Here is a 21074-nt window from a genome sequence, read left to right as displayed (position 1 = left end):
AAAATGTCACAAGACAATCTAAATAAAATTGCATTTCCAAGAAAAGAAACAGTTCACAGAACTAAATGCAGTGAAGTAATCATATTATCTTCCATAATTTTGGAAATAAAATATATTTTATCAAATGTTTCTGAAAAAAATTTGAACTATTCTTCCCAATTTAATCCTAAATAAAAGAATAATGCACAATTACTTCATTTACAGTTTTGCAACTTTACGATTAATTTAACAGGAAATGTCTAAAAATTACACCTTTTTATGTTAAATTAGAATGTTTTTTTTTTTTTAATATGAAAACTTTTATTAAATAATTACCCAGTTTAATTTGTTAATTTTAATTAAATTTTTTAAGTTCAAAGCTAATTTTTGAAAATACTTCACTCATTTTATTTTATAAAGATGCACAACAGCTGTTGTGAAAAAAAAATGAAAAGAGCTGGTTAAATGCAAGATCATTGAAAATTCAATGATTGTTATAAAGTAAAATAAATTTCATTATGAATTTTAATGTATGTAAATAAATGCGTTTTGCACAGATAATATATTAAAACATCTTATTTCAGTATTAACATCCAGGCAGACATTTTCATAATTTCATAAATAAGACAAGGGAGGAATATACACTGTACCTCAGATGATACTAACCTACACTAATGGCTGAGAGACATTAACTTCGCTCATTAAACAATCAGCTAACATTATATCCAACAATTAAAAATAATAAAAACTGAGGAGCACAAACCTTCACATTTGACACCTTGAGCAATTAAACCCCACATAAAATTGCCACAAAAATCACACCATGGTAATCCAATGAAATTGTTGGTCTGGAAAGTAAACAAAATTATTACTATAAGAAATTGAGGGAAATTTAATATTAAAATATTAATGGCTATTTGCATTAAAAAACAATAAATTTTCTAAGATTAAATAAATAAATAAATAAGCCATATTCCTAAATGAAAAGGCATCCAATAACTTTAAATTTTTGAATCTCTGCATACAGTTTATGCCTGTCAAAAGATTTTTTAGTATTATATTTACTGAGAATTTGTATAATTTCATCAATATTTATTAAACGTTATAAAATTCTGACATTCAGAATTTCATACGTTACTTTATTTGATAAATGAGTAACACATCTGCCAGATAACACAAAATAGACCGTAAGGAAAAAATTCAAATAGTAAAACAATCAATAATTTGGAGGCAAAAATCAAGACTAAGCCAGAAAAAAGTACAAGCACGGCAATAAGTCCTGTCATAAGATAATTTTTATTAAACCAATTGTATTTATTTACATCTGTGAAAAAAAAAAAAAAAAAAAACTAGTTTGACCATCTGCCACACACACACAGTGTTGCCGAATTCGACCGACAAATTCAGAGAAGTGATAGTAGGCATTAAGTGGATAAAAAAAAAAAAAAAAAAAAAAAAAATAACCATACAACATAGGATCCAAACGACGCCTAGTAGGTGAAAATCGCAAAAATACAGGAAGTCCGAAAATTGTTGGAAACTGTAAAAATTTAATAAAATAACAAATGACGTTCCAACTATGATTTTTTTAAGTGAAGACACATTCTTAAAAGTTTTTTTTTTCCATGTTGGTAACATATTGATTTGCTGATCCAGGGGTTCGTAAATTAATGAAAACGAAAAAGTAGCTTAGAGCCCTTATCTGCAAAAATATTAAAACTTGAAGAAAAATAAAATCTTGAGAATGTAAGGAATTTTACAATCTTTAATTAGAGAGCTTCATTGTAATATCTCACTTTAAACACATGAGGTTTTTCAAACTGCAGAACATCTATGTCGTCTCCATCTTCAGGAACAAACACATCATTTGTTGACGTCTAACAAAAATAAAAAAGCCTTTTAATACAACAAGAACTTGACAAACTGAAAAGAGAAATTTTAAAAAGGAAAACTTACTTCAATAGGTGGTCTATCATACTCATGGAATGTATCACATTTAGAAATATCCTTTTTTAATGCAACTTCATCTTTAGCATGTTTTATACTACTTCTAGAGCGATTGCGTGTAATTTTTCTTTTATATGAATTTAAAGTCATATATGGGCTATCTTCATATTTGGATTCCATACACATTGTAGCAATATAATCGCCCGCATGAGCCTCAAGGTACATTGAAATAAGACCATCTGCCACAAGATCTTGTATAGTGTCAAATCGTTTTTCTCCAACATAATGCTTTTTGTCATAATACAACTTAAAATTTTTAGTTACACCAGCAAATCTAAAAAGAAAAAATATTTCAATGAAATTATATTGCGTAATATTGGCTATAGTGAAAGAAAATAAGAAATTTCGAATGTTGCTATTAGAATTTTATGAAAATTTAACCTAATTTAAAGGAAATAACATTAAAGAAATAATGTTTGATCATGATAGTTAAAAAAGTAAGCAAAAATAGAAATTAAATTCTATATATAAATAAATTAAATTTCTATAATATACAAAGCTATAGCTTTAAGAAAAAAAAATTTATTTAGTTATGAATTCATACTGTGATTGTATCCAGTGTCCCTTAATTATTGATGAATCGAACCTTTTGCTGTGTTGGGATTATAAATAGTGCTTTTTTGAGAACATCAGAACAAAATTTTTATAATCAGTAATTATTTAATCAGTCAAAAAGTAATAATATTAAAAATATCCATTTATTAAAATAATAATAAAATATTTAACTACAGAAGATATATATTGAGCATCAGTCCTCAACAATTTGAAATTAACTTTTAAGGAAACTTCAGAGCAAAAATTTAATCAAAGATAATTTCTTCATTTACATAAACACAGTTGTGCAGCACTCAAGAAACGCATATGCTGACTAGCAAAAAAAAAAAATTAAAATAAAAATAACAATATTAAATATGACAAATTAAAATTCCACTGGATTTTTAAAAGAATTCCACTACTCACAGTAAAAACTAAAATACGGATCCTGAAAGAAACAAAATTACAGTAATTTTCATGTGCAAGGATTTCATAATGCAGCATAAATGATTTTAACTTCGCTTAAAACCTAATTTGCACATTTTTGAGTTCTTCAGTGTTTTTTTTTTTTTTTTCCATTCTTGAATAAGAAGTTCTAAAACAGTTAATTCATATTTCCTTTAGACATCAATCTTATACGAACCAACCATATTCACATTAAAGTATTACAAGAAACATGAAAGTAATATACAACATGTAATGGAATAGCCATGGACAGTTAATATATGGACTATATTACTTGTGGTACTGCATTATGTTCATAGGAAGATATTACTTCAAATTTTAGTTATTCTGGATTTTGCTTAGTGCTTTCTAACAAAATATTAAAATATATAATTCATTCAAGGTATTATCAATGTTTTTTTTATGTCTTCCCCTGCAACTTTTTTACATTTTCATAACTCTCACCCTTCCATATTCACAAATTATAATACACTAAGAATGTTTTTCATCAACAATTATTCAGGGTTTCTTTTTCAGTTGTAAAAAGAAAAAGGAAAAAAGATAAAGTACTTTAAATTGAAGTATTGAACTCAAGATTTCTAGACCAAGATGAAATGTTAAATGAAACTGTTATTCATTGATGAAAAAAAGAATATTTCTTGCTAACTACGACACTAAAAATAATAAATCAAGATAAAATTATCTATACATGACAAGGAAAAGAACTGCTAAATTCATAACACCACGGGGAGAAAATGTACATGAAAATTATATTTTTGAATTTTGACAACAAACAATGACAAGGCATATATTTTAAAATTTGCCAAGACTACAATAAAAAAAAAGTAAAAATAACTTTATTCAATAATAATGTTTAACATAGAACTTCCACTATTAAAAAAATAAATATACAAATGACAAAGATTATATCATACTTCATGCTTAATGTGTATTGACCAACAGCTCGCTGACTTTCTCGAACTAGATAACATCCATCTTCAACTAATAATCTTTCAGCTTCTTCTCTAGAAATTTTACCATGAAATCTAGAAGTAAAATTACATCCTATACTTAAATATTGTTTATGTAATAATTTAAAAATGAGAAATATTTCTCTACAGAAATCTTAGTTGAAAGTTTAAAAAGGATCTGTTAAGAGAATCAAAATTATACATGTAAAACTTCGATTAAAGCAATCAACGTTTTTAATGCCCTTTTTTCCCCTTTTTTTTAATTTTATGGGTATTGTCCCATTTTTAGATTTTGACAAGTTTTCTTTGTACAAGCCTTCACAAGAGCAGAGCGGCTAACTGAGCAGGTAAACAGAAAGGATGAAAGAGTGAGCGTGAAAAAGAATTGAATCTTACACAAATTTGGAAGAAATTTGCAAAGTTCAGCATTTTGAATCCGTGAGAAAATAAATTTCCCGCTAAATTAAGAAGTTAAGATTACAAAGTTCTGGCGATAAGGAAATCATTTTAGGAGAGTAGCTGTTTTGAAATTATTACAATTTCCACTCTCAGCAATTCTTATATGAATGTTGGGCTTCTGTTATACGATTCTGCGGAGATGGAGCAGAATTAGAAAATAAGATGGAAAAAGCAGTTTAGTAAATAAATTTAAAACTTAAACGGTCATTCGTCATGACTTAAATATTCTTTATGCAAAAATACAACCAAAATAATAACAAATGTACAAAAATTCAGAAGCAATAGAATAAATAATATGAAAAAACAACGCAACAAATTTCTATGAATACCTTAGAAGTCAAAATTTATAAGTTAATGTCTGTGATTCTTTTAAAACTCCTCCAAAAACTTTAGTACCATGGGTCTCCAAGAGAGCTTGATCAGCTAATAAAGCTTTCTTCAAGAAATGGGAGCAATGGAAGATAGTTACAAACTAAATACATTAATTGACTATTGTTTGGAAACTCTCACAGCCACAGCTTATAAGTTTGTATGCAAAGGAATAATGAAGGATGTATTGCTATGTGAAACAAGTATAGCAACAACTCCTGAGTCTATGTGAGCGATAAGATTCTTATGTACTGTACCATATATTTTGATTTCAGCTATGTCCATCGGTTTCAAAAAGATTCCTTGCAATACGATGTAAACTGAATGTTTATTATAAATCAGATGTTTGATATGGTCAAACTTAAGAAGTAAACCCCATAACTTCCACACACAAAAAAAAAAAAAGCGCCATTATGTTTAGGATTTAATTGCATATTTTTCTTTTTAGCTTTTATTTGCAATTCCCAGTATTCAAAATCGTAGAAGTGTCTTCATATCACAAGTAGAGGATGCGAAATCCTCGATTTCACTGGTAGGCATTTCACCAGTATCTAAAAGATCCTCAGCAATAGTCGCTGCTTTTATTAATTTTTGCTTTTTTAAGAAAATCCTCTTTAGTTAAAGTGTGGCGGCTTGAGAATGTAGCAGATGCTTGTTTCTCAGTTAAGTGTTAAAAAACGACGTTTTTTGTCTTTTGTTCTTTTTTAGAAGCAAAGTTTTGTCTTTTTTTAATTGTTTGTGAAATTGTTTGGGAGTTCTATTCGATGTTGAAGGAATACAAATTGTAATTAAGGATTTTTGCGATTTAGAAGGTTCAGTAGACTTCTTTGTTCTGGAACTAGAATTTCTACAGGGTTTTTAGGGGATTTTGAAGTTATTTTTGGAGAAACTCTAAGGTTAAGAATTTTAGTAGGTACTGAGAGATCTTTTGGATTCCGCCAAATTACCGATACCTGCGAGGGATAAAGCATATGAAATCCCTTCTTTTGGTGTATGGCTTGTAACAATTTTCCTTGGCTCTAGAAATGGCCTTTTTTTTTTTGTTGTTGTTAACAAATAAAATCTCATTTTCAGAGTTCTATTTTGGGCAATTTCTTGAATTGACAGGATGAGGCCCAGAGAAGCTCATGCATTTAAGAGTGTTAGACCCACAAGAATTTATTTCATGACTGGTATCGGTACATCTGGCGCATGTTGGTGTGCTACAATGAGAATGGGAGTGCTCGTATCGTTGACACTTAAAACATCTAACAGGATTCGACACATATTTGCAGATATTGCAGTGTATATAACCAGCTCGGTGCTTCTGGGAATGAAAAAGTCAAAACGATATGCTGAATAGATATAAGGCCATCGTGCCTAATATTTATCCAACATGTTAAATGGACTTTTTGATCGATCGCCATTTTATAGTTATATTTTGTAAGTTCTTTATTTCGCCGTAAGGAGCACTGTAATCTGTCAAAAATTTAACATAATCACTTCACTACAGACATACATAACTTCCCCTATGTTCTTTAAAGGAAGTTACAGATGACCTTGCATACTTTTTTTAAATGCAGAAAACACATTTCAAGCATCTTGGGTATAGAATTATTCATTCAGAGCTTATTCAAAAATTACCTAATACACTAATTACACTTAATCAGCAACAATTTCAAATTCAGAAATAGATTTCAGGGTTTGATTGGAAATAACATCACGGGAAACGTTACACGATTGATGAGGTGAGACTGTTATTAGTAAATTATCAATTGAGTTAATTTGCAGTTTGGGAAGGATTTGCTGTTTCGATTAGCGAATCGTCAGAACGCAATTTTTTTTAATAATTTTACCTTGCCAGCTATTGATATGATATATTTGTGAACCAAAAATAATGAAACATTATAAAATGTATTAGTAGCATGCATAATGAAGAATTTGATGACTGTGTTAGTAAGAGGAACAATGCAAGAACAACAAAATTCTGGTTCAGACGGCACTGCCCGCCACCGAGCCCAACAAGGGAAGACAGCAGCCACCGATTCTGAACGTCCCAATCTCGGTGCTAGCAAGAGCCCAAACTTTAAGGGCCACTGACATTTGTTCCCGACATTTCCAGGTTTTTAAAGAAATTTCCCTGACTTTTTCGGATGTATCTGTATTCTAAGAACGATGTCGTTTACTTTCTTTTTTTTAATTACTACGCAATATGCTCTTAATTGCATTTGATAAATTGTTTACTCTTTTAACTAAAATCAATGTAAAATAAAATTTATTGCCCAAAAAAAGATTTCATTTATTTTTACTTATTGAATTGCAGGTAAATTTCAGTTACGTAACACGTTTCCCTCCCCGTATACTAATATATATATATATATATATATATATATATATATATATATATATATATATATATTAACTAATACTAGAAGATACATAGCCATCTATACCGACTTTTAGCCAATCAGTAATATTTCAAATTTATTCATCAAAAATGCAGCACAAAAATATATGCACTTTCGCAGAGACCTTAAGAATGAAAAAATTTGTTTCCTTTCAGTGGGCTCTCCCCAATCTATACTGTTTACCAATGCACAAATCAGAACTAAACAATAATTTTACTAACAGAAAAAAAAAATCCTTTACAAATATAAAATGAAATTTCTTAATTAAAATAGGAAAAATTCTTCAATGATATCAAAATAGCATTGATTTTTAGCTCACCAACTTTTTTTTTTATTATTATGATTGCTTATCTTATCAGCTGTCATAAAAAAAATAATCTAATCATAAAATGGTGAAAAAAAATGTAAATTTCATATACATAAAAAATATTAAAAATGTTACCCTTCTCTAAAAATTTTTTTAAAAATTACATGAGAAATGTTTACCTATAATATATCAAACAAATTAATATTTTTAAATTATAGAGCATTTTGGTGAATTGATGAGGAATTTCACACACACACACACACGCGCGCGCGCGAGCGTTAAAAGAAAATATTAGCAATAACGTCCATTACATGTCGTCCATAACATTGATCCATATGAACAATTTAGTATATCAGTAATTCATAATGTTTAAAAATAAAATGTTTTACGGAAATAATAGCAATACCGCCCCATAGTTCATAATTCAACTAAAAGATCTTCGAGAAGAGGAAAAAAATATTGTAAAATATTTATTTAATTAAAATAAATTGTTTCGGATAATAATGCCAATATTTTACACTCAGTTTAAATAGCTTTAAATCTTACTTCACAAAATTCATACTTTCGCTTTCATAACATGACGTATGATCGATCTGACGTTCGAAGGAGGAAGGAAAGCAGGAGGGGGAGGGGATGGCTCCATATATATCCTTATTAAATAGACACCCATTAAAGTTCAAAATTATAACGGTGACAAGAGCTGGGTCTTAGTTAGGCTGCCTTTTCCCATAGTACGCAAAACCACTTTCGCTAATTATGTCGATAACTTAACGTTCTGTAAAAAGCAAACAAAAACTTAAAAGAAAATATTTATATATATATATATATATATGCAATAAATTAGATATGGTCGTTAATCTTTCTTTTCTATAGTCTGTTTTAGACTATCAGTAAATAATTGATTTTTATTAGTTGCCAACGGTGTTTCATTCTACTTAAGAAAATATTCCAGCAAATTAATATTCGAAAAAAATTATCGATTTATAAAATGATCTCCAGTTTTATAAAAAAAAATTCTCTCACTTTCCTCTGACTCTTTTTTCCCCAATTTCCCGGAATTCCCTAACGATTCCAGGTTTTTCAGGTCGGCTGGTCACCCCCGTCAATGAAGTGAGCATCATAATTTATTTTTGTTCTGGAAGTCTTGTTCTGTGTAAAGCCAAATTATAGATTCCGTTAACAAGTTATAATATTATATCGATCAATAGAGTAAACATAGGATTATGTGCCAGACAGTAAGTATGCTGGAGGATATTTAGTTATTGAATGAGGAGTAAAATTATATTCACTAACAGCTTGTTCCAGTAATTTAGTCTATGAAACTTTAGCGGAGGGGGAATTTACATTTAAGTTTAGATAAGATTTGATTATCGTGTTCAACTTCACCGTTAGTTTGAGGATGAGCTGAAGTTAAAAGATGGTTGGCACTTAAGCTTCTTTAGAATTTTTTGAATCTAGAAGGGATAAATGCAATATTTCTATCAGTAATAATTTTACAGGGACTTGAATTTGGAAAATTTGTTTTTATAATATCAATGTAAGTTCCAGAATTTTCATTTTTTGATGAAAAAGCCTAAACATGTCTTGTTACAATTACAATATACTAAACTTTTCTGTTGAGTTATAATATTTAAAATCTGCAAGAGTATCAACAGAGATGCATTCCAAAGGTTTACTTGTAGAAGGCATATGTCGTGACAAACAATTTGTTGTTTTCTCCTTTTCTTATTAAATTGGCATACAGTACATTTGCTTAATAAATTCAAAAATATGAGAAGTAATATTAGGCCAACAGTATTAAGAAGTAATCAAATTAATCATTTTTGAACGCCAGGTTGATAATTTGTTTATGAGCTTGTTTTAATAATTTAAATCTTAAGAAGAAGAGGGCAAGTATTATATACAATTTTTTTCTTTTTAATTATTATGACATCTTTGATTTCATGGTATTTAATTCCATATAAATTAAGATGCTTTTGCTCAGTTTTGATTTCTTTAAATAAGATAAATTTTGAAGATGGTGAGAAACTGGATGCCTAGATAACATACCTGCTGTAATATTAGTAGAGTCTTTTTGGTACTTAATTTCGTAGTCAGTAATTTTTTCATAATCTCTGAAATGATAGGCTATTGAATATGACACATTAGAAGCATCAAGTAATTTCAATACAACTCTAACACTCTTTTGTGATACAACAAACAAAAACATAACAGGTTACATCAGGATTATATAATTTTAAATCAGGTTTTATTATATTTCTTTTAGTAATTGAAAAACATTTTAGCATTCATCAGACCATTTAAATTTAACATCTCTTTTCAACAACTTATTTAATGGATATCTAGTTTAGCATATTTAAGATAAAATTTATAATAAAAATTTACAGAACTTTTGAAGCTATTTTACATTAATTGGATTTAAATTGTTTGATGGTTTCTATGTTAAGAGTATATTTAGAGTAACTTTACTTTACTCAATCTCATAACATAAGAAGTTAATTTTAGTTTAAACAAACATATTTAGATAGTGTCAACTTAATGTTTGCTTTCTGACAAATATCACTAATAGTATTAAGATGTTTCCTATGTTCTTGTTTAGATGAAGAGTACACAATGATATCATTAAAATAATTGCAGGCAAAATAAATTTTGCATTTGGTTAACACGCTTCTGATTAATCTATTGAAAACTGCAGGAGCTACTTCAATGCAAAGGGAAATCTATGCCATTCATATAAACCAAAACTTGTGCAGAAAGCCAATTTTTCAATACCTTTTGGATAAACAGTTACATGTCAACCTGAAGCCAAATCTAAAGGGAAAAAAAATTGCTTTTGACAATTTATTTATCAGACTATCCATTACAGGTAAAAGTTCAGAATTTGACTTCCATAAAGCATTTAATTTTCTGAATATATAAAATAGTCTTTTTACCTTCATCATGTTTAAAAACTAAAGTTACAGAAGATGAATAAGGAACTATTGCTTTCTTTTATTATATATGCTTGCAATAATTGCTCAATCTGACTCTTTATTCCGTGTTCTTTAAGAGGCGAAGAATGATAAAGTCTCAGACTAACTGGTAAGTCAGAGGTGAGCACCATTCTTTGAGTGGTTCAACTCTGAGTTCATCTACATCACCCTCACCAAAAATGTAATCATGTTTTTTTTCATTAACTCTTTCACTGCTTTCTTAAATTAACTTATCCTCTATGATAATCTGAGGTATGCAAGTTTTATCTTCAGAGGTCTGTGATTAGTCGGAACTGAAGTTTTTATTTTCAAATATATGTAAAGAATATATTTGTTTACATTTTTAAAAAACTGACTCAGATTTTTATCAGAGAAGGGACAGAAGTATATAGTAAGGTTATATTTTTACAACTCAGGCAGGCCTAGTATAATAAAAGGTAAAGTACAATTTAGAATATACAAAGCCACTTTTCGCGATATATTAATCATTTTAAGAAAAAACGAACACCATATCTGCTACACAATAATGCCTTTGTATGATGGACATTGTCAAATAAGTATCTAGGACGCCAGGTAGGGGTTTGCTTTTATAGTATCTAGATACTTTTAGTAATTGTCCAACTTGGGTCTCTTCCTTTGAAAGGCAACATTAGGTCAATTAGAGTTAGGAAGGTTTAGTGGTACAGTAGGTAGTCTAAAAGGACAGGTCTGTTCGGAACACCTATTATTAGATAGGTGTTTTCCATTCCTTGGTTTTCACGAAGTCTACAGAGAGCAAATGGCAACTAATTTGAAAGTGCATATTTAGAAAGACTCCTACAGGAAGACTACCTATTGCAATGGTTCTCATGGCAAGACTTTGGGAAAATTTCTTCATTTCTTAGAGGATGAAACATGATTTTCAAGCCCTAATTTTGACTGTTTCTACTATCAACAATTTATGTTGCTAGATAGATGTCACTAAGATGTAAAGGAATCTACCATTGTCTTCCAACTTGCCAAAAAAGATTTTTTTAAATTTTTTTTTTAAAGGCCTAAAATTTTTTGAAGGAGGAGAAATTGATAAATTTTTTTATTTGAAATCATAAGGTTGCCAATGTTAATATTTTTTTTTTTTTTTTTTTTTTTGCACTTGAAAATAATTCGGAATTTTTGCCAGAGCCAAAATTTTCAAAACTGCTATTATTATTTCTTTGAATCTTAATAGTAATTATCAATCATTCTGTAGGGGTTTTAGGAGGATTTATAGATTGAAGTTACTAGAGATTAGTAAGAAAACCATCTGTTAATCCTTTTAATACCATAAATGTTGATCATTCGAGTTGAAGAGACAATCAACATCCTAAATTAAATTTAGCATGAAAATATTCATTAATCTCCATAATTTAAAATTCCAATTGTGAAGTCACTTAATCTAATGATTTTAAGTTAAACATATTTTTCAATTACAAACCATATAAATTCTTTGCAATTTTTAATTTTTTCATAGTTATCAATGTACTCAGAGTATTATTTTTTAAGTGGTTACAGATATGTAACATTTTCCAACTGTCATCAAGAATTGTAAAGTTGGCATTATTGATTAAAATATTTTAACCAATAATTTATATCCATGTTATTATCTGGGTCATAAGAAATTCAGCTAAGAGAACTACTGCTAAAAAAGTTAGAGGAGATTACATTAACAAATTAAAGATTTATTTTGATCTTTATTCATTTTGAAATCCGCTTCATGAAGTCACAAAAGTTAAAACTAAAGAAAGACTTACAGAAGTATACCAAAAAATTTACAATATACTAAATTATCAATATATAAACAAGCAAAAGAAAACTTTTTTCACAATAAATTATATTAAATTTTAAAATCTGGAAAGCAAAAATATTTTTCCTTAAATCTTGATAATTAAGTAACATCATTTTTTGTAATTTTTATGCCTGCATAAAAAATTTGGTGACTTGGTGGTTTTTTTTTTTTTTGGTAGAAAATGTTATATTTTTACACTGTCTACTGTTCAATTCAGTATTCCAAGATTACCACTTTTCAATGATTCTACCTAGCTAAGGGGCGAGATGTGAAAGGAAGGGTGCACTTCCAGAATTCTTTGACCTTGATTTCTGGTCCAATAGATACCTTTTCATTCAGTTTTTTTTTCTTTTCCCACATGTATGTGAGTATTGCATCTTTTCTTACCAGATCATTTTATTTTAAATCAAAATTGAATACTGATTGTTTAGATGGCTAGTTGAAATGGCAAAAAAACTTCCAGGAGTGGCATGAAAAAATATGTTGTATAATATTATAAATGTAACCGAGATTATCTACTGTTAATCTAAAAATGTTAATAAAAAATTCCATAATAAATAAGTGTTTTAACATAAAAAAATTATTATTTCATAAAAAAGCAAATTTTAAGAACAGAATTCTTCATTTATTCATCATAATTTAATATTTAGGCCCCCTGCAATAAATAAAAATTGCTCTAAGATATTTTATTATGAATTAGTACAAAAGTACCAATTTACAATAAAATAACTGATAATACTAAAAGTTACCTGCAGTTTTCATGACTCCCAGATTTGCAGATAATTTGAATTCATCTTATTGTTATTCTTTCCTTTCACCCTTATTTTGAATAAATAAAAACATCCTGATGCATAAGCAAAAAGAAGGAGGATTTTCGAATCCAGAAACGAAGAGTGTAAAACTAAAATATGTCAGATTCTGAAGAAGGTTGAAGAAACTATTTCACTTTACTAGAAGAATAAACTTTACACTTTATAGGCTACATAACTTTAACTCTCGTTGAACTTAATTCTACAAACATTTCAATGATATGAATAGACTTTCCTTTATGATGGAGGTTCATAGAAATGATATGAAGCCTGATCATACAAATTTAACTACGGAGATAAGATTTATATGCATGAAACTGAAAACAATTTGAAGTTTCAGATGAAGCATCAAATATTTCAGAAAAATTGGTAGGCAAAATTGAGCAATAGAATTGACTTTCTAAAGGGTGGGTTTCACCACACAGATGATAATCCTGGTGGCATTTTTGTAAAACTTGAAGAAGCAGTCATTAAGTTTTTAATATTTTTTTTAATCTTTATAATTTATAATCCAATTTTTCCAATTACCATAATCCAATTTTTAGCTTCTGTTCAAGACATGGCAAGAGTAGAGAGGTGTACCGAGTAGAACAGCGAAAAAGATGAAAGAGCGAGTATGGGAAAGAATTTTAATTTTATATAGTTTTAGATGGAATTTGCAAACAAAACGAAGTTTGAATGATCATGAAATAATTTAAGAGCATAGCTAATTTGAAATTACTGCATATATATGTGTGTGTGTGTAATTATATTTTAAAATTTAATTTAATCCCAACTAATTTCCAAAGTTTAATCTTAATTTAGCCCATATTTATTCAAAAATACTCTTATTTCTCAATCCAATTCCACCTTTTTATTTAATTAATGCAACAGAAGCTCTGTAAAATTGCAACATCAACAAGTTCCCACACTCTGAATGAAGGGAAAAAATTTGTTGATCTAAGACATTCTTTTAAACGATCCCTTTAAATTCCCTTGCCTAAATTGACACGTGTAAAGAAATCCCTATCAAAATCTCATAGTATAAATAAGTCAGGAAAATTATTTTCTTCCCTTTTTCGCTTTCTTCTGCTCTCGTGCCACTCTGTGAATGAGCGTGCCTTGTCACATCCTGCTTGTACATATATTATGCCTCCCAGGATAGAATAAAAGCAAACTTAATAATTCAAAATCTCTTCTCTCTCTTTAAAAAAATTACATATAATAATAGCTTTTACTTTAACGGATTAACAAGCCTTGATTCATAAAACTATAAAAAAATTCTTTTATATATAAAAAAAAGTTTCCCTGAACCGCAAAATTATTTTACTAGGCAGTTTATTTTTTTAAAGTATATTCGCACAATTACACACGAAATAACGCTAAATCTCAATACATGCAAACAAAGAAATGTTTTTAAAAATATGTGTGCTTCATTATTCTGCAAAATGTTGCCATGCAAAATCGATTCAGAAGTTACCGTTGAATCCAATTATTAATTATTCAAAGAGAACAATTATTTTTACAATAGGATTAAAAGATCAACTAATAAATATGGATTTCAAAGACATGTCTTATTCATGAAATTCCAAAACAAGACATGCAAACTGCAAATGTGACAAAACAAAACAATCAGAAATTTATTTTGCTCTTTTGAAAAAAAAAAAAAAAAAAGAGAAATATAAAATTGTCAAATATTTTTAATTCATTAAAAGAGTAACTTCAAGCCTAAATAAAATTAGCAATTCATTAGTTATTCAATTAATAGCATGCAAAGTTAAAAAAATATTTTAAAATATTAAATTAAAGATAACTTTTAGTTTACTTACTCTCTTCCATAATGAGCTGGTCTCCCAGGAATCTTTTTAAAGGAAAAAAAATATATAAATGTATAATAAATAATCAAATTAAGCAAATTTTAAATACAGGCAAAATAAATCAAAACATACTTCTCGATTGCAAAGAATTCTTTTAGGGATTGGAGCTTCTTGTTGCAACTGATACACTATTTAGAAAAGAAGGAAATATATATATATATTTAACATCTTTTATTTTACAAGTTAGCAAACAAAATATTCAGAAACAACAATCATAATATATTTCTTAAGGTTTCATGGAAATACAAATTTAACCCTGCTGTTCTGTTCGTATTTACTTCACGTATGTAGCGTTTGAGTCAATATGACCCGACTCAGAAAACTAACCTTTCTTGCAGTAATTGACAGGTGTCATTTAAGAAATGGTTTAAACAATAGTAATATAAGTTTAAAAATAGATCTAATAATATAAAGCAGCTATAAAAATAAAAAAAATGTTTGAAAATGAAACTTACAATAATATAAAGCATCTATAAAAATAACAAAAATATTCGAAATTGAAACTTGCTTTTATTTACAATTTGAACAATAATATTTTACACAAGATTTGCAAATGCAATTCTTACAATTGTAGCATAACATAGTAGTTTTGCTATCATTGCTTGACAGATAGAGCTTGCACCTTGCATGTTTGGCACACAAGGAAGTATTCTCAGCACATCCCGATGATATGTTTTCCTTATTTCTCTGTATTCGTTTCACTATTTTTATTGAGTCCTCACTTCTTGGTAGGTGTGGCCTTGCTTCAAAGTGTGGAAAAATGAGTGATTTCCCCAATTCTTCCAAAAATAGTCTTTGTTTAGTCAATTTGTTTTCATTCCATTCACTATGTATTGAAATCCCTAGAACAAATGCATTGTATGCAGAAATATCAAGTATGTTATAGAATACTATCATGGGCCTGCGATTCGTTTTTCTTTTATAAGTGTATGTGTTTAAAAGTTGATTAAGAGTATTCACAGCCCCTTTAGTTGAATTATAATATAAGATCATTCATTAATTGTTTTTTTTTTGTCAGGTCTGTTGATAACTTCTTGGTCATGATGCAAAGTGCTCATAAGAATAACATTCTTGTTCTTTTTTGGGATGTACTTTACAACTGTTGGGTCTTCTGTAAAATTAAATAATAAGCTGTGAACTTCTTTGTTTGGCATTTGTTCAGGAAATTCTGATTTATTTTTTCTAATGGTGCCAAGCATAGTCATTTTCCGTTTTAGAAGAAGTTGTCCTAAGTTGTAAGATGTGAAAAAATTATTGCATGCAATATTGCTCCCCGAATACTCATAAGTAAGATCACAAATTACTCGTATTACCTGATTTTTCTCTGGCTTTGACCATTGTTCTTTTCAAGTGTAAATTTGTGTTTTCAGTACATATGAAGTTTTACTGTCACATAAAGTCCATATTTTTATCTCGTATTTAGATGGCTTACTTGGTATATACTGTTTGAAAGGACATCAGCCACGAAATCCTACTAATTGTCCATCTACCCTAATCTTTTCATTTGGATAATATAATTTTGGTAGAAATGCTATTCACTTTTCCCAAATATCTCGCACTGCAGCTAATTTATCCAAATTTCTTTTTTCTCTACGAGTGAATTTATTATCAAAACGAATAACTCTCAATATGGTGCAAAATGTTTTAAGGGACACTGTTACACAAAATATATTTCTGCCAGTTTCTTTATCCCATAAGCTTTTTGTTGATTCTCCATATGATTTATAAACACCAGCTAACAATAATAATCCAATATATGCTTGAAAAGTTTTACTTTCAATACTTTTCCACTTTTTTCCATAAACCCTTTCTTTCTCTTTCAATATTAGTCATATTTATGATTTCGTTTTCAATTGTAGAATTGAATACTACCTCAAATGCACTTTTTACCCCTAATATCCTTGCCATTGCATATCTTGTGACCCCTGGAGTAGTTTTTATAATATTAAGCGGTTGATTGGGAAGAATATGGCAGTAGATCCAACTTCCACTTTATTTAATGATTCTTGAACTGAGTACTCACTTTATAGTGCATTTGTTGAATATTGGTATTAATCGTTGTCAGAACTTTCACTCTCAATTTTATCACTTGTATGATTTTTATACTTCGATACTTCTTCTTCGCTGTCAGAAGCTTCTATTAGTTTAGCTATATCAGTGTGACTCTAATTTCTACTATTCACCATTTTTTTTTCTCACATTCCCAGGCACAACTCTTTTACAGTGCATCAGAAAGTGAAATACAGCAGAAGAAAGAAATGTTGCAATAAGAGCAAACAGATTGGACCCCTGCCAATCGTATCAACTTTTGGACCTTGCACGCTCTCTTGTCATGTGATCAAACACATACGTCAATGAAACAGGTTTCGAAAACTGATAAATTACAGAAACTATTGTTACTCTTTTCTTCTGAATTATTCCAAACAAAATTAAACAAGTATGAGTAATTTTTTTTTTTTTTTTTTTTTTTTTTTTTTTGCATTGGGTCATATTGACCCGAACGATACATTAGGTATAAATTTAAAAATATTCCTTCACAATAAGAATAAACCTAAATCCCTCTAGGAGTGCATATTTATATTATTTACCAAAGATGTCAAGAAGTTTCATAAAAATATTCCCGTATTATATATTTTTACATACCTGAACAGAACAGCAGGGTTAAGTAAAATAAAGGTCAGCAACCTGTTTTACATTTTACTAACTGAATAACTGTTAAATGAACTATATAATTTATAATTACATAAAATTAATGCAGTTCAGACATTTTTATTTTTAATTTATGAATTGAATATAATATAAAAATAATTTTTGGTAATTTTATCCAGAAATTATATGCTATACCACTGTTTAGAAAAATCCCATAAGGGAAAAAATAAATAAATAAAATTAAACTATATGTCCAGTACAGTTTTACTATGCTAATACCCTTTCATTAAATTTTAAATACAGAGTATTTCCAACATCCACATTTTTTTAACCTTAAAAATAGATTAAAAATAATGAAACATCATTAAATTTTCAGTTCAGCTTTCCACAATCTAAATTTGGTATCTATTAAACTCAGTTGTAAATTTTAAAAATTTTAAACACATACAAATTCAATTTTAAAAATTTTACAAGCAAAAATAAAATGAATACTCAGTAGCATTATTTTACTCAAATCTCAAACACATATTTACATCAAGGCTTTTCAAATTATAAGTTACAACCCCCAAGAGGTGTTTAGAAAAGTAAAATATTAAGGTTGCAAAACATTTTAAATGATACTTTTCAGAATTTTTCATATTTTTGCACAAAAATAAATAAATAAGTAAAAAAGATGAACTTAAAAATTCTGATTATAAATAGCTAAAATGTTATTTTAAATTGAATAATTTACTTTTTATCACTACCATTCTCATCCAAAACATTTTTGTTATATTTTCCAATTTCAGAGTCATAAAAAAAATTTTGAGTTGAAAATAGGGTCACTATTTATTCAATTTACTATCATCTGACATGGGGTACCTCAAGTCCAAATAAGTTTAAAATGTCCTAAATTAATCATAAGAGATCTTTACGGTTAACACATTTTTAAAGCCAATTTTCTACTCAAACTAGAGCCTTATTTATGTGCTTTAACACTTCATAGTGACTTAAAAAAAAAAAAAAAAAAAAAAAAAAAACCAGTTTTCCTATAACACATTAAAAAAATTTAAGCTTCTTGCATCATTTGCTAAAAAACAGCAGTAACAAATTGAAGATGTAACATCAAAATTCAAAGCTAAATATAACATAATTGAATAAAAAATACATGAAGATTCATTAAATATGATAAATTGCTAGCTGCACACAATACGTTTTATTAATAAAAAAATATTCTTACAGTAAGACTTCCACAAAGATGGTATTTTGCTGGGTGGTCTGTTCCTCCACTGTCCATCAGATGAGAAAACCACTGTGAATGTAAAAATAATGAAAAAATTAAGTATATTTTTTCTAGACATATATGAAACCCTAAAACCCATAAAAAAATTTTTTAAATAGAAAAGTTAATAAGATTATGCTATGCTTTCACATCAAGTTTAGCAATGTCTTGAAACTATATATATACATAAAAAAAAAAAAAAAAGGTCTGCCCCACTATTTAATGCACAATGTGTGTATATATATCGCAGTAATAAATGGAAACTTCATTGTTATGCTAGTCTGTATAACGTAATTATATGAATAAATTTAAATGACAGAAACAGTATAAATTATTTAGCAATGAACAACAAACTACTTATTATATTTTCCCTCTAATTGAAAACTATAATACATACACTCACTTGTTTATATGGTTGAATTTTATAATGGACGAGATAGATCTAACCATATACCATTAATCACACTGTGCTAAAATTTCAAATAATAGAGATTTAAAAAAATAACACTAATCTTTCTTTTTTTTCTCAAACTGTTTAAGTAAATTAAAATTGATGTCTTGGAATATTAGGAATTTCTTGTGTAGATGTAACTATAAATAAGCACTTTCATTATATTCTTAAAATTTTCCAAAGCAATATAAGAAAAACTGAAATCAAAACAAGCATGCTTATACTTAAGAGAACATGAAGAATTAAATAAAAACATACAATATTTAAAAATATTTTTAATAAGAAATCCCTACTTTTCATGAAGAAAAAATTTGTATCATTCATATGGATGTTTGTCAATATTAAAAAATTCTCAGATCTTTCTAAGCAATAAGAAAAATATACCATACAAAGAAATTGAAATGCATTAAAACATCAAAAAAAGAACCTGACAGACAGTAGTCTAAACAAGATTTTTAATGAATGCGATTTAGAATTTAATGATAAAACTTTCATAAAAAGAGCTAAATAGTTTTAAATTCAACACTGAAAATTTATATAGTTATTTTGAAAATAAAATATAATGTTCCATCATACACATACCGTTTAATTTTACTAAAAAAATTAATGATTTTTTCCATTTAAACAAATAAACAAAAAAAAAAAAAAAGACCTAATCTGAAAGCTATTCCAAGTAAAATAAAAATCATGTCAATGAATTTTAATCTGAGAATCAATAACATTTTTAAAGGAAGTTTACTGCACAGAAAAATTCAAGAATATTGATAAAAAAGACAAACGATTTTCTTTTATTTACTATAAATTTTTTATAGCATTAATAGTTTTAAATTATATTTAACTGATATTTAAAAAATTGAGAGTAAGTGCAATACATGTAAAATAATAAATTATTCCTAACAATAACAACTTATTTATTGGAAAAATGTGGCTGAACGCTGTTTAAAATCACTTCCCAATTAACTTATTATGTGTGCATTTTTTTTTTTTTTTTCATAGGTTTGGAGGTTCTAAAACATTTCATACATTCTTTTACAAAAACAAAATACTATATGATGCACTGTAACATAGTATTGCTTAAAAAATGATAATGTGATTTTAAAGAGCATACATAATAAAGTTTATTAAATTACCAAATATTAACCGTTACTCATTTAATGTCGTGAGTTTTTTTAAATATTTAAAAAACGATTAAAATTAGATTATTAAAAGATTCAGATAATGAAATAATTTCCGATTCGTGTGACAATGCATCGATCATATGTAAACATATTAAAAAAGCGTCTTAATTTCTTTTTAAGCATACATTTACCTGAATGGGTCACTTCTGCCATTATTCGAGATTCAAATTAGTTTAATTTGCTATTTTGTTAATTTGCAAACATTTAAGTTTGCAGTGGTATTTCGATAAAATCTTGTTCTTCATACAAAATGATAGACACAGTAAACAAAACGATATTATAAGATCGAGGAAGACTTTGGCAATTAAATACACTAACAAATCAGCTTTGTCATCTCATTAAGACTAAATTTCGAAACTCATTCATTAATGTTTTTAATACTAGCTGACAACATATCTATCCATCCGGTGTACTACGTTCTGTAATACGGCATGAACTCCATTTTCCGCCAGCTGGGTTACCATAGAAGCTAACTGGACGCCAATGTCTTAAAAAAAGATATCATGTAATGAAATTAATTTATTTATATAGAAAATACAATCTATTAGTTGTAAGTTGTATTAATTTACTCTTTTTCATGAGTTTACGAGTAACATAAAAAAATAAATGCTTTCTTAAATAAAATAATATGAAAATT

General features: G+C 27.9%; 1 protein-coding gene across 2 annotated transcripts in view; it reads right to left on the bottom strand.

Annotated features, from left to right (window-relative positions):
• Positions 1-20884, bottom strand: part of LOC129960120 (N-chimaerin-like) — a 43036-nt gene extending 22152 nt beyond the window's left edge. For both annotated transcript variants that reach the window (XM_056073258.1, XM_056073259.1), the window contains exons 1-8: positions 20569-20884; positions 18767-18838; positions 14971-15026; positions 14851-14882; positions 3900-4010; positions 1936-2260; positions 1776-1856; positions 743-827 (exon numbers count right to left, since the gene is read on the bottom strand). In XM_056073258.1, coding sequence (XP_055929233.1) covers positions 743-827; positions 1776-1856; positions 1936-2260; positions 3900-4010; positions 14851-14882; positions 14971-15026; positions 18767-18838; positions 20569-20590 — 784 coding nt within the window. In that variant the 5' untranslated portion in view covers positions 20591-20884. The remainder of the gene's footprint in view (positions 1-742; positions 828-1775; positions 1857-1935; positions 2261-3899; positions 4011-14850; positions 14883-14970; positions 15027-18766; positions 18839-20568) is intronic.
• Between the last annotated feature and the right edge of the window lie 190 nt (positions 20885-21074).

This window comes from Argiope bruennichi, chromosome X2, assembly GCF_947563725.1.
Source record: "Argiope bruennichi chromosome X2, qqArgBrue1.1, whole genome shotgun sequence".
NCBI lineage: Eukaryota > Metazoa > Arthropoda > Arachnida > Araneae > Araneidae > Argiope > Argiope bruennichi.
This window is presented reverse-complemented; position numbering and strand designations above follow the sequence as displayed.